At 38.0% G+C, this 24,509-nt stretch overlaps 1 protein-coding gene and 1 long non-coding RNA gene across 14 annotated transcripts in view; one reads left to right on the top strand and one right to left on the bottom strand.

The window, feature by feature from the left end:
* dmd (dystrophin) overlaps positions 1 to 24,509 on the top strand; it is a 348,302-nt gene that overhangs the window by 276,159 nt on the left and 47,634 nt on the right. For 9 of the 13 annotated variants that reach the window (XR_003937328.1, XM_030154571.1, XM_030154565.1 and 6 more), the window contains 2 exons: positions 1,184 to 1,219; positions 19,667 to 19,728. Coding sequence is in view for 12 of the 13 variants with exons in the window: in XM_030154571.1 (XP_030010431.1) it covers positions 1,184 to 1,219; positions 19,667 to 19,728 (98 nt within the window). In the remaining variant the exon portion in view is untranslated. The remainder of the gene's footprint in view (positions 1 to 1,183; positions 1,220 to 19,666; positions 19,729 to 24,509) is intronic. The other 4 variants (XM_030154578.1, XM_030154557.1, XM_030154534.1 and 1 more) reach the window with 1 other exon arrangement.
* Positions 148 to 22,937, bottom strand: LOC115433547 (uncharacterized). Its single transcript, XR_003937377.1, has 4 exons — positions 22,926 to 22,937; positions 19,251 to 19,258; positions 16,082 to 16,085; positions 148 to 248 (listed from the first exon to the last, which is right to left on the bottom strand). It is a non-coding gene; the product is annotated as an uncharacterized LOC115433547 (long non-coding RNA).

Genomic DNA, 24,509 nt, shown 5'->3' with positions numbered 1-24,509 from the left:
CAAGGACACAATGGACTGACTAGGACAGAGCTGGATTCGAACCACCAACCCTTCGGTTATTGGACGAACATGTTGGTGGGTTCTAAATCAAACTTTTACACACTGGTGGATTGGAAGGGATGGCCCAGTTCCCTCACCACCTCCTTCACCAGATATCACTCCCATGGATTTCTTTCTGTGGAGTTATGTTAAAGATATTGTTAATCGAACAAAGATACGTAACATCATTGACCTGAAGCCAAAGATCACTTGCCATTAATGAGGCGGTGCTACAGTGAACATGGCAAGAAATCCAGTACTGTCTGCATGTGCTTTGTGCAACTAATGGTGCCCATATAGAAGTGTGTGAAATGAAGCAAAAAAAACCCAAAAAGCTTTAATATCTACTTTCCATTTTGTAATAATTTTCAAAGATTTTTCTATTTGTTTGCTTTTGGAAAAAATGTGTTAAATTGTAAAAAAGACTTTATGGACACCCTGTATTTTCTTCCAGAACAAAAAAAACAAGCTTTACAAAATTATTGTTCTTTTTTTGGAGAAAAACAAGACTCGTTTAGCTAAAACACTCCTTTTTTTTTCTTTTTGAAATTCTTTTGTTGCAGTATAACCTTTTCAGCTCTCTATTATGTGGCAGTCATGCACTTGTGTTATATGACTAAGCATAGTTCACATTTTTTTCAGTGATCCCAGGAGATACTGAGTGTCAGGGGAAGCGTTGGGCTGAAATGCCTACCTAAGAGTCACATATGTGGGATTTTGGGGGGGGCGGGGGGTTGGTGAATTTTTCCTTTAATATGAGCTTAAAGAAACTCAGTGATTTTAGCCCTCCGTCTCACATTCCTTACTTACTGGTCGAATAACCCCTCGCTATGATTTGCCCACTTTGCTTCCTGCTTCTTGTTCAGTCACAGTGCACATACTACAGTAGATTCCAGTGGCTTCATAATGAGTAACTTGCAGCCTGGTCTGTATGCGTTAACACTGAATAACTGAGTGAGAGGGATTTCATGTAACTGGCACAACATGCTTGGTTGCTCTCGAGGGCTTTTAAGTAACACACAGTTTGACACGGAATTAACTGAAGAGAGAGACGCACATTCAGAAAAATGAAAAGTGTGAAGGAGTCATGAAGAGGGGTGGAGGGAGGGAAAGAGGAGTGACACATTGTTCTCTCCATATGCAGAGAGGAATCTGGACCGAGCCAGATGACCGAGACCCTGTGAGTCACAGTTTACTACACACACATCTGTGTACACATGTACACATTCATGTACTGGATTCAGATAACATGCACACACATCAAAGCAGACACATACAGTACATGGCCAAATGTATGTGGACACCCAGACATCACACCAGGGCTGTCAAACTCATGTCACTTAAGGGGCCACATTCAGCACCAATATGATCTGAAGTAAAATAATTACAATGAAAAAAATCACATTATGAAAATGTTTACATCCACAAAGCTTCCTTAAAAATATGAGTAACATAACCAACTTGAAACAGTTTATCATTTACACATGTGCATTACAACTTACAGATAGCAGTGGATCTACAAAATACACAAAACAGGCAGAATATTTGTTAAAATTACACTTAAGACATTTCAGGTTGTTCATATTTATTCGGGTTATTCAGATTTATTTGTGAAATAATAGTTTATTAATGGAAACATTTTCATGTAATTGTACTTTTTTTTTATACTACTACTACTATTATGATTTTACTGGTCCAACACATTTGACATCGAATTGGTCTGTGTGTGACCGCTGAAATGTGAAAATGATTTCAACATCCTTGATTGTTAATATCTCCCGTGTAATTTCGCATTTCACAAATTCATCCCACTTTGGCGGGTCGGTTTTGGCCCCCGGACCATATGTTTAACACCTGTGCATTACACCTGTATCTGGTTGTTGAAGAGTGGTATAAAGATGGTACAGCAAACATACATTTTATGTTTTCATAGTAAATCATTACGCTATATGTAAGAGGATCAGTCAAATATGTCCACTATATTTGCATCTTAATCTGTTCATATAGTACACTGAATTGACTAGAAACAAATGGCTCAGGGTCCATTTGTTTCTAGTTAGTCATTTCAATGTAACACAAAACAGTGGATTAGCCGAAAGCAGAAGCTTCTTTCATTTCAAACCAAGTTATGATTAAAAAACAGTAAAGGTGATACAGAATTCATAATCGTTGTTTCACAGTGTGACCTTTTTTTTTTTTTTTTTGCTCTTCTGTAGCTCATTCAGTGACTTTAAGCAATAGAGAAATAATACTTGTACTGTTGGATCTTAGTGTTAGCTTAGATATGCAAAGTTTGTTGCATTGGTGTGTTGTTTTATGAAATAATTCATGACGTACGCTGGTCTTATTAGCTTGTTAGCTTGTTTTTGATATTTGTCAGTTTAAGGTCTTTTTGTTTGGATTGTGTTCTGTTGTTTGACACTTGGTTACGTTGAGCGTTTTTTTTTTTTTTAGCTTTTTGATTACATGGGTGTATAGAATGTGTATAGAATGTGTATATTGCTACAAGCATTATGTCGCATGACTATGACAAGACTGAAGGAACTGCAGCCGTGTTTAAGAGGGTAATAGCAGTTTTATAGGTCACGACATTAACCCTTGACCTTTGGCCACCAACATCTGTTCAGTTAATCCTTGAGTCCAAATGCTCACACTAATATGACTGGACAGACATGACATCACAATGACCCTGACCCAAGACCTTCGGGCACCAAAATCTCAGTTCATTATTGTGACTAAGTGAACATTCGTGCCAAGTCATGGGATATTTTATGAAATCCCAGGAGTAAAACAGAAAGTATTCTAACATTCCTGTGTCTCATGGCTGCATCATGAGAAGATAAGACCATTATAACAAAGCAAATCTATTCCAAAGGCTAAAAATAAATGTGAATGTTACTATAGAAAATGTATTTTTTATGTGTCCAACTGCTCAGGACTGTGGTAGAAAACTAAGTACCAACTACAATTAGGAGACACAACTAAAAGTATCTAAAACTGTCACCACTGACATTACTCGTCATCAGAGAGGAGTGTATTTCTGTGATGTAAAAGTGATAAATAATGGCTCTATATATGAATCTTACTTCAATGTCAAATAGTATTTTGGGTTCCAATAAATAATAGAAGGATAAATGCTTTTTCAACAGATAGTGCTTTTCCTTTCAAACACACACATAATAGAACAGTGTAGTTCGTGTCTGTCATTGATCAGGTCCTGCCTCCAATTTCAGAGGTTCAGAAATGCAGATATTTGACATGGTTATTCATTGATGGAAGGGAAAACCCTGGAATGTAGATAATGATTACAGATGTACAGTGACAGCAACATTACAGCTCAGTATTTATTCACAAAGACAGTAATTATATATTTATGTTTGCGGCATTTTCACACGTAGGATTGTGGGTGCTTATAGACCACCACAGACCTCTGAAGACTCAGCCTTTGGTGAAATCTGATGATGGTTCTACAGCCAGTACAGATCCTTGTTATCCAAATGAAATAGATCATTCTATTGAATAAATAGCTGATTTCAGATATACTGTTGGCAACATCTGATATAATATACTCAAGTCAGTGTGTAAATGTTACAGATTATATATTTTAATGTGTTTTTTGGTTGTTGAACAGCAGTTAGTGGCACTGCTAATGTGCTGCTGAAAAATTATGGAACCTGCCTGCAGGGATTTTCTCCCCTTCTGCTGCAAGATCATTAATGAGGTCGAACACTGATACTTGCAGATAAGGCCCAGCTCACAGTCGGAGTTCCATTTATTCCCTAAGGTACAAACCAGTTAGGTCCCTCCACATCGAACTGGAAATAACAAGGACCTTCTCTAAACTGTTGCCACTAAGTTGGAAGCACTCTTGTCAAAATATCAGGTATAAACCAAAACTGTACAGCAGAATGTGCAAAGAGGTGTCCATATTTTTGGCCTCAGAGTCTACCTGCAGCAGCAAACACACAATACAACCACACACTCCACCACACAGTGTGTCTCCTGCATAGAGACACACTCAGGGCACAGAGTCACAACATATGGCCAACCAACTGTTTCTTCTGCTCGATCACTTGTCGCTTCTGGAGATGATTTCCTCCCTCAAACCTGCGACATCTACCTCACCCCACCTCCTCCTCTTGTAAAGTTGTGTTTCATTTGCTTCACCATGAGCTCCCCCATGGGCGGAGTCCCAAGTATTAAATCTACAACCTCCTACACAAACACACCAAGTGACATCTGAGGGCTTAGAATCAGCAAGACAGCTGTCAGAAAGTGTTTGACATGTTGAATCCACCCTTCGCCCTCCTCCTTCCTTGCGGCTTCATTGTGCCTGTGACAGACACACACCTACACACTCAGGTAAAAAGACACACTGTAGTGGGGGATGAAATAAAAGTTGAGACTTGCCTATAAATTACAGGCTGTTTCCTCTTTGCTGGTGCAACATAGCCTACATTTCTCAAGCCTTGAACACCGATTCCCAAAGCAAAGACACCCCCCCTTCTTCCTCCTGTTCCTCCTCCTCTCTTCCTGTCTCTCCTCTCTCCTGTGTAAAAGCAAAAAGGCCTTTTTCTCTCTCCTCTTCCCCCCTCCTTTCCCATTTTTGTCTCTTCCTTCCTTTTCTTGTCTTTCTTCCACCCTGTCCCTCTGTCTTTCTTTCACTCTCAGCGGCCTTGAATGTGGAAATCTGTGCTTTGAAAAGCAAAGAGCCTCCCTCTCTCTCTTTTCTCTGTTTCTCTCTCTCGTCAGGGAGGTGAAAAACCTCCTCGGATGGTGTCGAGGCTCCTTTGCTTTCAGACACAGCGGGATGGGGGGAAGGGAGGCTGAGGTAGGGAGCATGAGCTCCGCCTCGTCTTGCTCAGCATTGTAAAGTTCCACAGAGGTAACTATAACTTTCACGGAAACGGGAGTGTTGTGTTTTCAGAATAAAAGCATCAGCTGATAGTCGCGGCCTTCAAAAATTTTATGCCAAGAATAGTCTTTGTTTTTTTCCCCCTTTTCTTTGCTTCATGAATAAAGCTGCATATAGTGGTGTCAGAATAATGACATTTTTGTTGACTGAGGTTGTGTTTAGTTGTAATCAGTAGTTTGTCTTTTTCCATCATTATGACACCATTAGTATATAGATATTACATATAACTATAGTATATGTCATTTTAATAAAATTACCTATTTGTCCATATATATATATATGTGTGTGTGTGTGTATATATATATATATATATATATATATATATATATATATATATATATATTGTACATGCAGACATGTAGCACACACTGAAATGGACCCTCTGTGTTTAACCTGCTAGCTGAATATGCAGGAACACACCACACACTGCTGACTAGGAGCAGTGGGCTGTCATGTCAGGCCCTCAGGGAGTAAATGGGTTAAGTATCTTGCTCAAGGGCACATCAACTAACAATTTCAATGCCAAGCCAGACAATTGAACCAATGACCTTTTAGTCACAGGCCGACACTGTAATCTTTTAGGCCACCAATATTGTATATACATGATAAGACAAGATAAGATAAGACTATTTTTATCCCACGATGGGGAAATTTTACAGTTAACAGCAGCAATATACATCAAACAAGTGCAGAAAAAAAGATAGGTAGAACAAAATCACAAATGAGTGAAAAAATGAAATATAAAGAGAAAAATAACAAATTTGGTATTTATATAAATATTTATAGAATTATAATTAAAATTAAATGTTTTTTACATTGTGGTTGCACATACACATGGTTTGATGGGGGTGTTGGGGCGTTTACTGTGAACTGTTGTACAGTCCGATGACTGTGGGGACGAACCTGTGGTATCACTGCTTCTTGCACTGGGGATGATATAAGAGCTTTTTAGAGACAGTGTAGAAACATTGTAAACTATGCACAATGTTGAAAATTTACTTTAAAACATAATAGGTTGCAGATTATTAGTTGCCCTGTTACAAAATCCATAAGCATTGTAATAATCTTCAAGGAAAAGTCTTTGAAACCATTCAACAAAGCTGAAATCTTCTAAAACATGTATTTAAACAACACTTTTATAGACATATTAGAGCAAAATAGTGTTTTTATAGTACTCATAGATGTGCAACATGGTCACCTGTCTAGTCATGATCAGCTGTTATATTCTAAATATAAGTTTATCCAGAAGTTAACACTTTGTAATCACAAACATTTTGATCATTTACAAAATTTTTGAATTACATAATTTTACACTAACTTTTACTGATTACAGTACTATTTATTTAAGAATTTAACTGTGATTCTTAATTAGGATGCCTAACTTTGTTGCATTATGCAGAACTGAAGTGTGGAGTTTAACCATTTTCAGCATTGATGTCCCATGATACCATGCTGTAGTTTGTGTGATCAATAAAAAAATCAGCCCACACATTCCTTCCACAATCATTTACATAATGTGTTCCCCTCGGACATTAACGCTCCACAACCCTAACGATTGCAAATGAATACATATCTTAACCCATGAGACCTCAGTTGGCCCTTTGGGGGACCTCACTCCTGTCTGGTGAGTTGGGGACTCTCACCTCCCTGTCCCTTTTGATCCCATGTATTCAAGTCCAAACTCCCATCGGGAACGTACGACAAAGGGCACATAACGTTCTAATTAGGGGAAATTTTAATCTGAGCAAAATATAGACAAATAATAAGGTACTTGTCAAGTGTAAGCTGTGAAAATAGGAATAACCTGTTATTATAGAAGTGGCCTTGAAAATGAATCATTGTACTAAACATGCCTTAAACATTTTCTGTGACATGAAATTCAAAGAAATCTGCTGAAGTGAAAGATATTCAGAAACTATATTATAAAAGGGAAGTGGACTTTGTTTGTGTGCGATTGTGTGTGTGTCTCAGGCATCACACAAAATCTGGAAAGAGCTGACTGCTGCAGTTTGGCATGCTTATGTATTATTGGTCACAGAAGAGACTAGCAAAAATGACAAGTTGATAAGTCCAGTATTTTGGAAGATATTAGCAATTTTGGAATGCAATAGCCTTACAATGATGTTGCTATGGCCAGAACGCTTTGGCGGTGACTGCTGGACAAATGCAATACTGCATGCAGGAATACACAACAAATATCCATGCTGGGGGACTGGCACATTGCCCCTCAGGGTCAGGATATGGATTTTAAACCCCCCCCCCCCCCCTTTTTTTTTTTTTTTTACCACATCCCACCCTCGGTATTGACAATGATAAAGTCCAGAACCCGTGGTTCCCTACAGGTTCTGGATGGCATCACACAAAATCTGGAAAGAGCTGACTGCTGCAGTTTGGCATACTTATGTGTTTTTGGTGAAGGAAGAGACTAGCAAAAACGGCAAGTTGATAGGACCAATATTTTGGGAGATATTTGTAATTTTGGAGTACAGTAGCCTTACAGTCACATTGCTATGCCCATGACGGTTGACGGGAAGCGTAGTACCACGATGCATGATGCAAAATGAAGTTGAAAACAGGACTGACACATTTACTAACTTCAGTCCTATCAGTATTGATATATTAATTGTCGTTTAAATTTTAAAAAATGATTTGCATAACAATTTTTATGTCAGTACTTATAAAATATAGACTAACATCTTTTCCCAAAAGTCAACCTTCCCCAGCATAAAACTTACCACATCTAGAACCTGTTGTTCCCCACAGGTCAACACGCTAGTTGTTCTTGTATTATTTATGCAGAAAATACACAGTTTGGACATTTGTGGGTTGATTGTGTTTTTAAAGTGTGCATAGGATCCTGCACATGGACACTGAATTTATGTTAAACGGTAGGAACAGTTGCATCTTGGGGGTTTTATGTCCCATTCATGTTCTTTGAATGGACTTAAAGGTGAATGAATGGTTTTAGTATTTGCGTTGCATTTACCGGGGGCTTTATTTTGAAGAAACGGCCGGAAGTGGTCGTTGTTGCATTCCACTGAGATTCACACTCGTGTCTCGGTGGCCACTCAGCCTCTGCAACCCACTGCTGCTGCTTGCAGAGTGGAACACACACCGACACACAGATACACACACAGACACGGTTAATCTTCTCCCCGGTGGTAGAGGACGCTTGGTCGGACCGCGGAGGGTTCGGGATATCGCCTCGGTTCTTCCCGGGAATCGGTTCTTCTCCCCCGGACTCGGAGCGCTCTGATCGGCCGGCAATGCGGGAACAGCTTCGGAAGTGAGTGCGGGGCTGGGGATTGTTTATGGTGGTGATAAATAATGGTGATGGTAATTGTGCTGGTCGTAATGCAGTAAACCTGTTCACACATTGGCTGTGGGTTTTCAAGGCAGGCACAGAGGCGTTGATCCACGGACTTTGCAAAAAAAAAAAAAAAAATCCTCACAATTTTCATTAGTGGCAAAAGCAAATGAGCAGAAATGCACTGAGGAATGTTTCCAAGCTGCGCTTAGATACATGCACCTATTATGTTGGATTTAGGGACATAGGTTTTACTCTTCTTGTGTGCTGTAAACCCTGTTCTGCAAGACAACCCTGAACGCATCTCGAATTCATGTCATCGAGCAAGAAATAGATTTTTTAATATCAATCGTGCAGCACATTGGAGTTTGTGAATAACGAGGTAGTAACATGTAACACATGAAGCAGGAACCGGACCTCAATTTTTTCACTAAAAGAGAGGAACAGCATCCTGTTTGGAAGCCATTCCAGCCCTCCGGGTGCCCTTCCACACAGCGGCTCCTGGTCGGGTTGGATGCCGGGAACCAGGCGAGTTGTGCGGCCAGTAAACCCCCCCGGACCCCCTGGTTGTCCGGACCGTGCATTTCCTATTTCTGATCCTTTTCTCTCCACTGTTCTGCTGGTCAGTTGCTGCCATGTTGGAATAAAAAGAGGAGCTTTGAGTGCTTTAAAGCAAACAGGCTGCAAACGCCTCTGTCTGCCGCCTGCGTGTATTTGCTCCTATCTGTTTGGATTCAGCCGACAGGGATGCGTGTTTATTTATGCGTGTGTGCGCTCAGCTTTTCCACGAGAAACGGCTCCACCAAGCAGCAATGTATCACTGTGTTGCATTCCTTCACAGTCCCAAACGCGCACACGGAGGTGCAAACACGATCACCTCCGTGCCACTAAAGCAGCTCGTGTGTGGAACCTCCTCGTTGTGTGCGTGGACGTGTGCGCACCGTGCACGGCGATTTGGATCTGCTGCGTTGGTCTATTTTCGGCATGGAAATAACGCCAGGCCTCATTATTAGCGCAAACTGCTGGTCTTTAGGTTGATGTGTGCATGTTATCCGCATCCAATACTGATCAATTCCTCTCATCCATTTTAGTAGAAAAGTGGGACGTGGTCCTGCACACGCGTGTACTACATGGATCTCTATGCACTTAAGGAGTTGTTTGGAATGAGAGCAGAGGATGCGGGCTGGCCGGTGCAGATTTTTGGCACCAATGTGATTGCAGGTGTGGGTGTGTGTGTGTGTGTGTGTGTGTGTGTGTGTGTGTGTGTGTGTGTGTGTGTGTGTGTGTGTGTGTGTGTGAACTGACTAAATACAGCTGATGGATAAAAAGCCTTAACAAACAGAATCAGCTGGATAGTGGCACTGACGTGCTCAGGCATGAGTGTCATGGTTTGAGTGTGTGGTGTCTTTGTATTCAGCATAGATCATTATCAACCCAAAGCAACATTTCACACTAATATGTGGTTTTAAGAGGTGAGTTTCTGCATTCAGAGCTAGTGATGGAATACATTTTCCCACATTGTAAATGTTCTTTGTTCTGGCTCCCATTCGAGTTACTTCTACAACACTCAAACCTGTGTTGATTATTTCAGCTTAAAGACAGTGTCGAATTTCTCTGTTGGTGTGCTGGAAAAAACACAAGTAAAAGTGTGTTCTGCACTGAGTGAGTGAGGTCTTTTGCACCTTGTATGACCAGCAGCATTCAGATCAGGTTTACAATGAGATATCTATAGCCATAACCTCTGTGGGGCAATTAGCTCACTAAAGTCCTGAAGCTCACAGCAAAAATGATGAAATAAGATAAATGTCCGTAAGTGCAGGACAAGAGAAAAGCTGATTCGGTTTTCCCCTCAGCCAGACTTTCTTTAGGGAAATATCAGATGTGAGAGTGAGCCTGATTGAGTATTAAAGTAAAAAAAAAAAGTCAATCTAGCAAAGTCTTACATTGTGTATGAAAGTGGCTTATGTTTCTACGAAGACTAGTAATTAGTTAGTTTAAATCTACTTTATAAATAGATCCCAGGTTGTTCTTTCATCTGATTAAGTCAAACATTTGTTCTTGCTTTCTCTCGGTGTACAATCTGCCACATCGGATCCAATTGTGGTGCAGACAATAGTAATGAGAGATTAGATTCATCTTGTATTTAAAGGGTTGCTAAAATAGCAAACGAGCTGTTTCACGAGGGAACAGTTGTAGTTACTGTTATCTATAACCACTTGCATTTACCAGGGGGTTCAACTTTCTGAAGCCAAAAGCATCAAAAGGTTTTTTTTTTCCTCCTTTCATGCAATTTCACATTGATTATTACAGCAAGTAGAGTCTGCGAAAACAAAAACATTTGCCAAAGGTCACAAACTAAAATGTGTGAGAAATGAATTTGTTCCATTTGGGTTGAATCATCTCTCTGTTGCAGAAAGACTTGAACCACTGCAGTCCATGTTTGAGGACTCTATATGCTCTTCACTTTGCACATTACATAAGCTTTCTGTATGCAATGGGACAGGAATTTTCTATCTATGCATTGAGCTGAGAATAGGATAATGGTGACAAACCTGTCACTTACATTGTTATGTCTTTTGTCCGTGATAGAATTGAGCTGAACTTCTGCAGTACTCCTGGCTGTGAAATATAATGTATACCTTCATCTAATTCTTAATAATAAAGAACTATTTTATTGAAATGTGTGCTTTTGGCAATATCCGTCATGATGTTGAAATAAATTTCAAAAAGTACCATTAAGTTATCCTGTTTCCAAAATAGTAGCTTGTCATTATGATGAATTATAACAAGGGAAATAATTACAGTCGTCGTTTTCGCTCTGTGTGATCCCTCAGGTTTTGTCAGTGCTTTTAGATTCTCTTTCACAAACAGCTTCCCCTAATTTCCAGCTGATGAATATAGCTTTCATGCTTAATTTTTTTCGCCTGCTTTTTCTGTTGTTCAGATCACATCCCTGAAGGCCATTGTTTGAGCTCATTCAGATGCCTGGTGTGCAGGAAACATTCTGTCGGGGCTCATTCTCAATGATAGGCAGAGGAAGACATCGCCAAAGCCCATAAACCACCTTTAATCATTCATCCAACAGCCATAATTGACTGCAGCGAGAAGTGACACTCGTGTCTCTGTGCAGATCCATTATTTAAAACGCCTATCTGTCACCACCGCAATAAGCCATTCAGCTGCCTGTTAACTGCAATATGTAGCATTGTGTTTTTTATGCGTGTGTGTGTGTGTGTTTCTGTGCACTTGCACACGTGTTTGCACTATTGTCTGAACGAATGATTCCCGTTTGATTCAATATGAAGTTTTGCAGCGTAGTGGAATACCTCCTTTTCTGTAGAAAAAGACACCTTTAGAAGTAACTCCAAGTACAAAACAGTAACAGATCTTTACAGGATGTACCGCCTTAAATAAGACAACATGTGTGTGTGTAATATTTGTGCGATGTATATATATATATACTTTTTTTTTATGCCATTTGTTCACCGGTATAAGACTGGTTAAAATTGTTATTGTTTCTCCTGGTTTCATTGGGTAAATGTGGGTGGGGGGTATAAATGTTGAATGCTCTCCCCACCCTCGTCAGCTTCAATCAAATTGCCCTCGAGCAAGGCAGTGAATCCATGACTGCAACACCGAAGCTGCTCACTGTGCAGTAGTTTATCTTTTGACAGTTTACGATGCATTATCAACACTTTGGCTTGTCCTAAGGCCATGATCCATTTTCTAGGGAGACAGTGTCAGCTTTCAAAGAGTATAAAACTAGAGATGCTTGGTTCCTGCAGGCCACCATTGATATATTATTGTGCTGTTGTGTTTTTTGTTCATTAATCCCATTGGGGCATCGGGTTGGGTTTGAAGAAAAAAAATGTTCCGCTGTTGTAGGACTACAACAAGCTGAAGTTCTTGTGTTTTTCTGTGTGTATATAACATCAAAAAAATACAGATGCCTCCATACCAGTAGCAGGTTTTGGTGGTTTTGTGGTTGGTGGAGACTGATAAGGTGTAAGGACAGGTGGGTGGTGTTTCAAAGATAGGAGCAGGGAACTGGTGGTTTGAAGTTAATGCTGGAGTGAAATGTAATACGATACTTTATTCATCCCCTTAGGAAAAGTCTCTTTTTCCCTCCGCTGAGTGCATGGCCAGAGATGGAAAAACACCTCCGGAGCTGGTTGGGTTTCAGCATCTCGCTCAAGGGCATGAGTAGAGAACGGCTCAAACCAAGGGCATCGGTTCAAGAATAGTCTCGCTAATTACAGACGAATATAATTAGGCTTGAAAATGAACACTTTTTGCAAAGGTGATGAAACTACATTGGTTTTTAAAGCTTTCGGAAGAAGAAGAAAGAGGCTTATTGATGAAAGACTGTCTATTTAGTAAGATTTCCAGCTTAGGGTGTGTTTACTGTAAGCTTTAGCTGTTGCATGTAAATTCATGTCACGATCCATGGTTGTATCCCTTAGAGGAATATTACACACTGTCATTTCAGGCTGCAACTGCAATAATTATTTTCATTGTTGACTCTTCTGTTGACAGATGAATTCATTAGTTGATTTATCTCTAAAATGTCAGAAAATGATAAAACAAATGTTGATGACAAGCCCAAGATACTCAGATTACTGTCATGGGGGTGCTTTTCTTACGTATGACTAATCACAACATTTATCAAGTTTATCAGAATAGTTGCTGTTAGAGCTGCACAGTATATCGTTTGAATGTCGTCATCGTGATGTATTTGTGCGCAGTAGTCACATTGCAGGTCCTGCAATGTAGGAGGTAAATGAACTTAAAAGTGTTCTCATCTAATTTCAACCTGGTTATCTGACACACTGGGCGCAGTCATCCACCAATCACAGTCGTTCTTAATCAGTTTGACAAAACAGACCACGCTCTTGCGTATAGATTGAGTTGCTGGTAACAACATTGAAAAATGTGCAACGAACATGAGAAAATCCGACTTGGTTCGAAAAAGAAAAGCAAGGTCAGTTATCTGGAATTATTTCGGAAGGATGATATTGAAACACGCGTTCTGTGTCAATAGTGCCTTGCACGTGTTGCCATGAGAGGTAACACAACTAATTTGTTTGACCATTTACGTTGGCACCACACAGCTATTATATCCTCTTGAGTATTTTTTCGTATCACAATATATATCGCAGGGTTAAAAAAGTCACAATGTGAGTTTTTTCCAATATCGTGCAGTCCTAGTGGCTGGTAGTTGACAGTTAGTAATTGTTGTTGCTCTACTGTCATTTGAAGCCCTTTTGTGATTTAGGAAAATGGGTGGAAATTTCAGAATAACTCAAGTAATGACGTTATTGATATGATAATAATGGTGTACAGCAGTCCACATAATGTGTTACTAGACAATCATCAACATCATGAGAGTAAATCTGAGTAAATAAAGAGGAAAATTTACCCCTAAAAAGTTTTGTATTGTCATGTGCAAGGGGTTTTAATAAAAGTAAAGATATTTGGGTATCATGATATACCCCAATATTATAATTATTATTAATGAATATCTGTTTGAAGAATATTCATATGGTAAAACATGTCAGATGCGTTGGGTATTACGTAGCATCACGCTGCACTTCTTTTGCATGGTTGCATATGTATAATTTGCTGAAAAAAAATTCTAATTTCATTACTATTTCCAATTTTCTAACTTTTTGTTGAGATTTGATTGTTGCTGTTGTAATGAGGTCGTGTTGTTTCATCTTGAGATCCTCAACTCCCATTGGTACATGTTATTGTCAGCGTTCTGTGCCTGTATTTCAGTATTTCTTTGTATATTTAAATTACTCGTGTCTGTCCTGCACAGTTTTAATTTACAATTTTATTACATTTGATTTTTGTCATTTTTTTTTGTTGCAGCAGAATTAACTGGGAGAAGACATATCACCAATGGCAGTCATTTGTACAACTAAAATGTCATGATCATGACACTTTTACCTGGAGCAGAACTGTTGGTTTATTTTGTTTTAGCCTCATCCTCAGAGTCCCTTCGGTACCATTACATTAGAGGGTGATTTATCATGTAGTATGACATAAAAGTTTCCCAGTTTACATCTGGGAAAACAGAAACAAACTACTTCATGTATCTTGAAGACTAAATCTTGAGTTTATTGGAATTCACATCATTACAACCATATCATCCTGGTACAGTATCTATTGTTTTCCTGTCCACTGGGACACTGGACTCAATAAAACATCCTCTGCTTTAACAAGAAGATGTATTGTGCTGCGGCTCATCGATTGGCTCTCGACCCTTGGGTTAAGAATCAGGGACTGAGATCATTTCAGTTTTATGTAAGAGTAGGAAGCTTTTGTGCTCCTCGTTACTTCTGCTCGGCATCTGAGCAGCTAACTGTCTCGCTCAAGGACATCCTTTCACAAGTTCGGTAGTTTTCTCAGCTGATTTAGGGTGTTGAATCGTTAAACTTAAGAAGATCCCTGAGCCACTGCTGTGCTTCGGATAAAAGCAGCTGCGTGTTTGATGCATCGCGGTTATTATAAGCATTTGTCCGAGTTGCTTGGAGCACCACACCGATGACGAGCTGAGTGACTGAGCTACTGTTTGCACAGACTCTGAGCTTAGAGGATTTTTAAGTAGCTCTTCACCACGGGACCCTTCTCCTCATTATCTGGAGTGGGAGTGTGGGAGAGAGGCAAGAAACAGAAAAAACAAGGGCATGTGTGAAAAAAGGCAGCATATGGATTATTATTTGTACTTGCTTTTCAGACAAAGGTTGACTGCAGGTGCGTTTGTGTGTGACCAACTCGACATGTGTGCTTTTAACAAGCTGGGCAGGGTTGCATTTGTACATAGTGACACGCCTCAGGACAGAATTGTAAATCAGAAAACCGAGCTTTTACTGCAGAGGAACACTCAGCAGCACTGTATTTTAAGCAGTTTGGTATTTGTGCTGTTTTTGTTTCGGCTTTGTCCGAAGTGTATCAGTACTGTCTAGGTTTTCTTTCCCTGATCCACTACACCCACTGTGCTCTGTTGTCACCCACCTCGTGCCCCAACTGTTCTCATGTCTTTGAACCAGGTTATACACCACTGTGGAGGAAGCTAGGGTTTGGTTTTACAGATCAAAAAATGCCTTTACTATTTTAACTATGTCCACCTTCAGGTCTTGTTGCATTTTCACCTTCATGTCAGCCACAAACTGTGTGATGTATTTCATTGTACCCAGCATTTTACCATCCTATATTTAACATCTAGCATCACAGATACTGATTGACGCACAGAAAGTCTCCTATTTCTAGCATCCCAGTAAGTCAAATATCTGTTTATTAAGCATCTGAAATATAGAGAGGAAGCCACTCTTTCTTGAGATTGCACTGTTCTCTGTCTCCTGTGAAGGACTTTTCACATATTTGATGTGCTCTGAACAAAAAACCTAATTGCCTTCGTGCTAAGACATGTGCCTTCCATTAGCTTTATATAAACAGACAGCTGGCACATTACCATCACATTTACAGTAGCATCTGACACCACTTCACAGTCATATTGATTGTGCCAGAGAAGGTTTCTGACATTTATTTTTTGTCAAATGCATCCTGCATTTTGTTATTAATGCAGCATAAATAAACTGTCCAGATTTTCCTATCATGCTTGTACAATAATTATCACCACAGCAGCTAAGTGGAACTAATAGCCAGAAAAATCAGGTCTTTGCTTTACAGTAACATAATTAGTTTCTGGTGCTGTTTAATATAAGCACGGTTTTAATGTTTTCTAGATGCCATTTCAAATCAGAGTGGGTGTTAAAGATGCAGTGAAATGCAAATTAGAGCTCAGATCTTGGCACTTGACTGGGATTAAACAGGACATATTGGGAGGATGTATGGTGAATGCTGGCTTTTGTACAACTGCAGCAAACGCTGACGCCAAGCATGTTGTATTTAATGTTGGTATAGTTTCATTTAGTAAGGAGTTAATGCTGCAGTGGAATATACATCAGATGAACACTGGTGTTTGCTGATAGTGGTCCTGTTGAAGGCATGTTGCAATTTTTGCAGATATTTGCTCAAACATACAAACCTAAATTGGTATAAAAATGAAAAACATAAAAAAAGCAAAAGCATGTTTTATGCACTGCGTTGCTCTACTTAATGTCATTAAATCCAAAATATCACCAAACAACAGAGACTGTGTTTACTATTACATTTCTGCAAATAAATCTCCATAAACCCTCCTAAATCTGGATCTTTAAATTGCAATAAATTGCACTAGCTGATTTTTCAATTTTGATTGTGGTTTGATTAACCATGTATCCCTATATTAACCAAATTTAATTAAATAGCATCAAGACCACTGTCACTGACTCCACAGTATTATTGCACAACAGATCTGTTTCACCAAGTCTCAGCACTTGAAACACTGCACAAACATCATGGCCTAAACAAACACTGATCAGTCTTCTTTAATGATAGGGTTAATGAAAAAATAAGCATAATGCACACAAATTTTCACACATGCATTTAAAAAAAAAAAAAATTAACTGATATTGCGATTAGATTTACCGAAGTGTAAATTTATGTGATTTAACCCATAAAGACCAAAACATCCACTGGTGACCAAAATCATTTACTGATATAAAAAGTTAAATAACTGTTGATCCACGAATCCTATTAAGACTTTTAAATAATTGTTGTAAAATGCAGTTCGTCATCTTTTCATGGTCATCAGATATGACCTGTTTGGACGTTCAGAGGCTCCATAGTGAATGTGGAAACACCGTCATCTTCTACAACATTGATTCACCAGAAAAACCCACGGAGTTGGATCAATGACAGTGGATGGACACTCGGGGTTGATGTTCAGTTAATGATATATTTTATTGAAAAAGTCACATTTTCATCAGTTTTCTCTGTTTTGATACAATAACCTTTGAATTTACTCTGACATTTAATGAATAGCTACATGATCAATGAATTGAATACAGCGTAATGCATGATTTTCACTGAAAAAAATGTGAAATACAGAGGATAATATTATAATAAACAGTGACAAATTACTTAAGAAAGATTAAATGGAGAGAAAAATTCATTTGGGAACAGTCACAAAAGTAGCACTGGGTCTTTATGGGTTAATTGTGTTCTTTTGAAGATAGTATGATAAAGAAACCATTTCATCATAAGTAACAGCAGAAAACAATCTGTGCATCCATAGAATTTACGCTAAAAGGAATGCTTTTTTTTTAAAATGTGTCTTTTGATGCACTGAAATTGGATCATTAGACCACCAAATCTGGATCCCAGTAATCAACGCTTCCAGACACCTCCATGCTACTTGGTGTGAACTGGTTTATGTTACTTTAATTGAAAATATGTTAGAAAATATGCCACACTAATGCAGAATATAAGCTGATATCATATGGGCATTAAAGCTGGTGTTATTTTGTAAAATAAGATGGGTGGTGTTCCTGAGTACTGTCTGCATATGATAACAAACTGAATACCGCTGGGTTTTGGACTGCAAGTCTGACAAAAGAAGACATTTGAAGATGCAACTTGGAAAGCTGTCAAGGGAATTTTTTCAATAGAAACAGTGTACACAGTGCACATAGAGTAGGATGAAAGGGGGTTAATAGGGGCCCAGCTGCTCATTGTTGCCCCGGGGGCCCCAGAGCTGGTTAATCCAGCCATGCTCATGGTGCATGTGGAGATAAAGTGAACAGTATTTATTTATTTATTTATGTCTGTTCTGCCCTCATTATTTTATGTCCTTTAAAAAAAATGAAATAGCTTAGTATAGTCCAAGGTGCATTATTTCACCAAGCACAGCAGGTTAAAAGGAAGTGACCCGAGTTAATTACAGCCAACCCTTTAGAAGCCGGTCGCACAATGCAGGATTGACAGGCGATGAGCTTGACAGGAGTCAGTGTGAGGACAAATAAGAGCAGTAATGAAGGAAGTACGCCCCCCAAATATCATCATTACTATGAATATTGATGTAAATGAAAGAAATACCCCCTTGTTCACCCGGTGTGTTTGTCAAACAAAACACACAAACACAACCAGGTCTCTTGTGAGTGGCGAGCAGCAGTCACGAGGAGCGAATGTGTGAGGCGAGAATGACACAGCAACCATCTATCTCTCTTTCTCCCTCTGCCTTTTTTTTCTTCTTTCCTTCCTTTATTGCACTTATCCGCCACTGTGATGCAGGGAGGATGGGATTCTGTCAGACTTTGCGGTGCAGGAGTACTATAGAGGGGTGTTATTTTCTAAGATTATGAGATGGAGGCGAGAAACACACAAACAGCAGGATTAATGTCACAGTGTCGGATTTTGGGAGGCTGATCTAATTCATCAGCAACTGAGATTCATTTCAGTGTAGCGCAGAAGGACTTTCCATCTTGTTTGGGGTTTTTAGGAAGGCAGAATCACTGCTGAGAGGCATGTGTCTCAGTATTTACCTTTCTATTGCCCCTAAAATATATAAAGATGGATTTGCCTCTGAATCGCACAACACAGACACTCAGATCTTTTTCTCTGTCAAATTTATTCTTCTTGTTTCAGTTAATGTACTGTTTGGCTTTGGGTAAGCGTACAGCGGCAAGTAAATCCCCTCCCAGATCACCATTTTAAAATACAAGAAAAAACACTTTTGATTTTGATTTCCAGGCGTATTTGCACATTTGTATATTTTTCCTTTTTTAATACTACTTACATATTTTATATTTTCTTACCTTGTTATACAGTATATCTTTAATTTGCACATATCTCTGTCGCACACTATTTATATATAGATTCAAGATTCAAAGCATTTTATTGTCATGTGTACAGTAAAATAACAGGTTTCCCTGTACAATGAAAAATGTACTTTGCCATTCACCCTGAATGCCAAGAGAATTTAGGTTGTATAAAATATTGAAATAGAATAATGTAACTAGGAAATGAAAAACAAACAAAATAAAGTGGCATTTTAGAATGGCATGCAAAAGAAATGAGCATAAAAATCTAAAAAATATAAACTGCTATTGCTAAGAAAAAAAAAATATATATATAAAATCTTTTCTTCTTTTAATATATGTCTACATTTTATTGTGTTGTATTGTCACATTGTGCACTGTTGCTGGCAGAGACCACCTGTAATTTCATTGCACAACCTGTGTAATGGCAATAAAACCTATTTTATTCTGTTCTATTCTATTCTGTTCTGTTCTATTCCATACAAGCCACTATGATTTTTCCCAGCACTCCCTATGAATGACCCACTTCTTATCGTCACACTGTCATTTAATGCATTATTTTAGTATAATTAGCAGTTTTTACAGAGGCAGAGGTGAAAGCATCACCACCATCAGTCTAACCTGACCTGACAGTTCAAATCAACTCAGTGTTTAACCATTGTGTCATCCTGTGTGTGTGTGTTTTTTTCCCCTCTTTAGCCACCAGACCCAGACAACATGCTGGGACCATCCCAAGATGGCAGAGCTCTACCAGTCTCTGGGTAAGACACTGTTAAATGACTCACAAGATGATTTGAAGACTGTATGTTGTAGGGCTGCATGATATATTGTTTCAGCACCGTGTAATGTGCGATGCCTTCTACATTGTGCAGAATCAGGATGTTATGTTGCAACTTTATTAATGCTTGATACTAAAGGAAAAATGACACAGTTCTCATCACTAATACACAAAAATTCTGCTTGACACAACATGATTTACAACAGCTTAAGGGTTCTTGGATATACACTTTGTTCCAGAACTCTAAAGATTAATTTGTTCTAATTACTTAAAATATCCCTAAACACATGGATTGTCCTTAATTTGGCAGTATGAAGGTAGCTAAGTATGTAAAGAATAAATATATGGTATATTATAGCATATAGTAAACACAGAGAAACTATAGCAGAAACACTAAGAAAAACTCAACTATGTACAGTCGAATTGTGGCACCTTATTTTGGTATTAACTTGGATATAATTACAGATTTTCTGTGTAGAAATTCTTTTAAATACTTCAGTATTTCAACGTCAGTTATAGTTCAGGTTCATGCAAGTAGTGGAGGTTTTTTTGAAGTGTTTTAACTGTAGTTGTAGTAGTAAATAAAGGACTTGAAAAGGACAGATTACAAGAGCATCTGTCTATAATCAGGCCCGCTGCATGATGGGATAACTCAGCAGTCTGCAGCCACCAGCAGCTCACTGAGTCATATTGTAATGAGACAACATGAAGTCAAATCATCATCATAATTATCACACTTTTACACCTTTAGTGCTGATGAAATCTACAGAAGCACAATACATGGTGTAGCAGTATTAGTACTACAAAGAACCCATGATGCTTTTCTCAGTAAAACACGTAATTACACTGATTTTCAGTGTATTTAAAGTTAGTAAGTATGCAAAATGTTAACACCAGGTGTTTCAAATTTATGTTTGTACTTTGCCCAAGTTAAAGTTAGAGAAGAATAAAGTCAAGTGTCTGACACAAGTTTTTGTACATGGAAGTGTTTCAAAATGCGGCGTATTGATAAAATCTACATAATAAAGACTGGATTAAACAAAGAGGAATGCCTTGATGGAAAAAAAAAACAAAAGAACTGCCACTGTACATGAAGACCTGCAGAAAGAAATATTAGACAAAAGTCTGTTCGAACTATGGAAGAGACTGAAACGTATGATTTCCACCACTGGTTTTGTTCTAGAGGCTGACGCTAAAGCAGCTTCAGGTATTTGTCAGAATTCCTCTTATGTGTATCAACTCCTCAATCTACAGCTCAGGTAGATTGTAACTGTATGAAATAATAATGGTGGAAACTCAAGTTTAAGACAAGAAGACACATGAAGCTAGAGCAGGGGTGTCAAACTCAATTTAGTTCAGGGGCCACATTCAGCCTAAGATAATCTGAAGTGGGCCGAACCAGTAAAATAATAACAGTTAAAAATGTAAAATTACATTATGTAAACGTTTACATCCATGAAGTTTCCTTAAAAATGTGAATAACATGAACAACCTGAAATTTGTTAAGAAAAATGATTGCAGTTTCAAGAATATTATGCCTCAGTTTATCATTTACTGATGTGCATTACAATTTACAGATCACAGTGGATCTACAAATACACAAAACATTTAATAACAGGCAGAATATTGCTAAAATTACACTTACTTTTCTTAAGACTTTTCAAGTTGTTTCTATTTTTTCACGGTTTTTTGTGAAAGGATAGTTTGTAAATGTAAATATTTTCATGTAATTTTAACTTTTTTTGCACTAAAACAAAGATTGGAGTTGTCACTATTTATAGGTTATGTTATTACTTTACTGGTTCAACCCACTTTAGATCCTATTGGTATGTATGTGGAACATGGACTAAAATGATTTTAACATCCTTGATTGTTAATATGTTCAGTGTAATTTTTGCATGTAACAAATTCATCGCACAGGCCAGATTTGACCCCTTGGGCCATATGTTTGACACCTGTGAGCTAGAGTCAAAATAGCTACTCAATAAATTAAAAAAAAACAAAAACGGAAATGCAATAAAAAGGCAATGTCACAACATAATAAATTGAAACCAAAAACTAATAAAAACAATAAGAGCATAAAGCTGATAAAGGCAGTTGAAGCAGTAAAACAAAAAGATAAGAATCACTAAAACATGGCAACCTAAAGCAATAAAACTAGAGAATAAAAGCGTAAAATAAAGAAAAACTGTAATGTGTAGTGATTTTAAAGAGGCTTCAGAATCTGTGAGTGTCTGCTTGGGTTTGTCACTCCAAAACAAAGTCTCAGCAAAAGCTCGGGTTGGATCTGAGTCTCAAATCTGGAACAGCCAGAAGGATCCCACCTGAGGATCTAAGGTCACGGGTGGCCTCGTAGGGGATTAACGGTTCTGTTATGAGTGGCTCTTAAAATGCAGGAAGCTGAGCAAAGAAGCTTGGATTGGAGCGACGCAGTGTTAAACCAATGAGAACCTGCTGTATCTGAAGCAGGAGGATGATTTCTAGCTACATTAGTCTTTTAAACCACAACGATAGTTACAATAATAATGAAAAAAACGTTTAACCCGTTGACCCCTGAGACATTATTCCAGGTAATCATGCTGCTGTGAATTGTTGTCTGTTTCAGTGTCATAAAAGCTGCTGTGAGTATGTGCTTGTGTTCCTTTTCTTCAGTGGGTTTGTTTTACTGTGTCTTTTAGAGTCAAAACAGGTGGAATAACAGAAAAAAACAAAGAGAGGAATCAAAGTTTTACAGGTTTTGACTAAATAAGGCAGTCAGACTGTGCATCAATAAGAGGTTTAGGATGTTGAACATGAACTGTGAACTGGAACACACTGAATTTTGGCTCAGTAGTTTTTGTTTTGGGGTTCTATTTTTCTAAATCAGTCCAGCTGCTTTTTGGCACCTGGTTGAACTCCAAAAAGCAGTTACACGGTCAAAACCAAAAGCCCAAACCATCTGTTTTTTTAGTGAGTCGGTCTCACTCACTGCTCTGTGTTTTGCCCCCGATTACACATGTGGCGGGGGGGTATACTGAGCATGCTCAGATGTATGTGGAAAGAACAAGGTCTATTCTCTCAGCATGTTTTGAAATTTTTCCTATTGAGCAAACAATTGAATTTTTTATGAATATTTAAAATGAGTCATACATTCAGAACGCTCACCACAGACACGTCAGGGGTTAAAGTGTTAATATGGACACAACACTGGTGGATGGAAGTTTGTGCAAAATTTGGGATACACATGAGGGGAAAATTTACCACATTTTACAGTGTAAAAACCAGTTGTACAGCATTTAAGTTTAAGGAACATAGGCTTGTGCTCAATAAATGTCTTCAGAATAGGACGGGGTGATAAACCTGTACATGCTTTGAGTATACGTTATTAGAAAAGCGCTATATAAATGTAATCCATTATTAGTAGTAGTAGTAGTATTATTAAAATGATCATTAACATTAGCTTAATATTATTTTCATTATTGTGTTAGTTATGATGATGGTAATTTTCAAGCCTTATGTTCTACTTTGTTAATATTCTCACCTAATATAGAAAATACTGAAGTGTTTTGTTGTTTCATTGAATTTACATCATATCCTGGACATTTTAAGGTGGAATTAATATTTGGTCATAATAATAGTTGTGAATGTTGTACCTAGTGATTTCTGTGAAACATGCCGACCATAAAGAAGAGTTTAGAACCACTATTTTCATTAATGACAACTCAGATTGTTGTTGATTTTTACATTTTCGGTTTTTGTGATATAATGTGAAAGCTAGCATCCAACAAATGGGTCCTATCAAGCAAATGTGAACATGATTTATCAAATGGGCTCATTTTTTACCTAAAGATCCGTATGTTATGGAACTGTTATCCTTTTTAAAATACCATTTACACAGTACAGAAGTTCTGAACCTTCTTCTAGGCTGCATTAAATTTAAAAAAAAAAGACATGCAAAAGACTGTTTATTACTTTGAGAAATTAAAATTCTGAATGATGAAGTTTGGGAATTCATACTCTGGCCACATTTAAAAAGATTATCTGTGAACTGTTACAGAGAAATTACTTCTTATTTGTAATTTACCTATATCAGTATGGACCACCACAACTTGTAAATAACACTGTGTTTCTATTAAATACATTAAATAAAGCATTGTGATTATATCTGGCTTGTTGTTTTAAAAAAAATAAGTCAACATTTTGGGTGCTGCGTACAATGGTAAAGACTCGTCCACGTATTACTATGGCAACCTGTTCATGTGTTATCACATTCTCATGTCAATAAAACAGAGACTTTTCAATATTTTACTCCAAAATTTATTTTCAGCATAGTTGAACATAATATCTAAAAGGTTTTGTCCTACTTGAGATCAATTTCTGTCAAGAACCGCGTGTTTTGAATGTTTGCGTAAAGCTTAAAAAATGATTGTCCATTTCAAGTCCATGTTACCAAGCAGTAATTTGACATTTTTCACCTAAAAATGTTATATCCCCAAATTTTGTTGTACATAATATTGAAGTGCTTATAAATACCTACTCAAATATGTATAATACATGCATATAAATTACTCTGCTTACACGAAATGTGACCATGTATTACTGCTTGATTGGACGCAAATGCTTAACCTTAAATCTCAAAGTAAGAGACTACAACTGTGTTTTTTGTCTTGTTGCAACTTTTGCATTATTATTTTATTTTATCTTCCATGTAAATTATAATCTGGTTTGCGCATGGTAGGTTTTCAACCCATAAAGACCCAAACAACCACCAGCAACCAAAATCAT

The sequence above is a fragment of the Sphaeramia orbicularis genome, chromosome 2 (genome assembly GCF_902148855.1).
Source record: "Sphaeramia orbicularis chromosome 2, fSphaOr1.1, whole genome shotgun sequence".
Taxonomy (NCBI): Eukaryota; Metazoa; Chordata; class Actinopteri; order Kurtiformes; family Apogonidae; genus Sphaeramia; species Sphaeramia orbicularis.
This window is presented reverse-complemented; position numbering and strand designations above follow the sequence as displayed.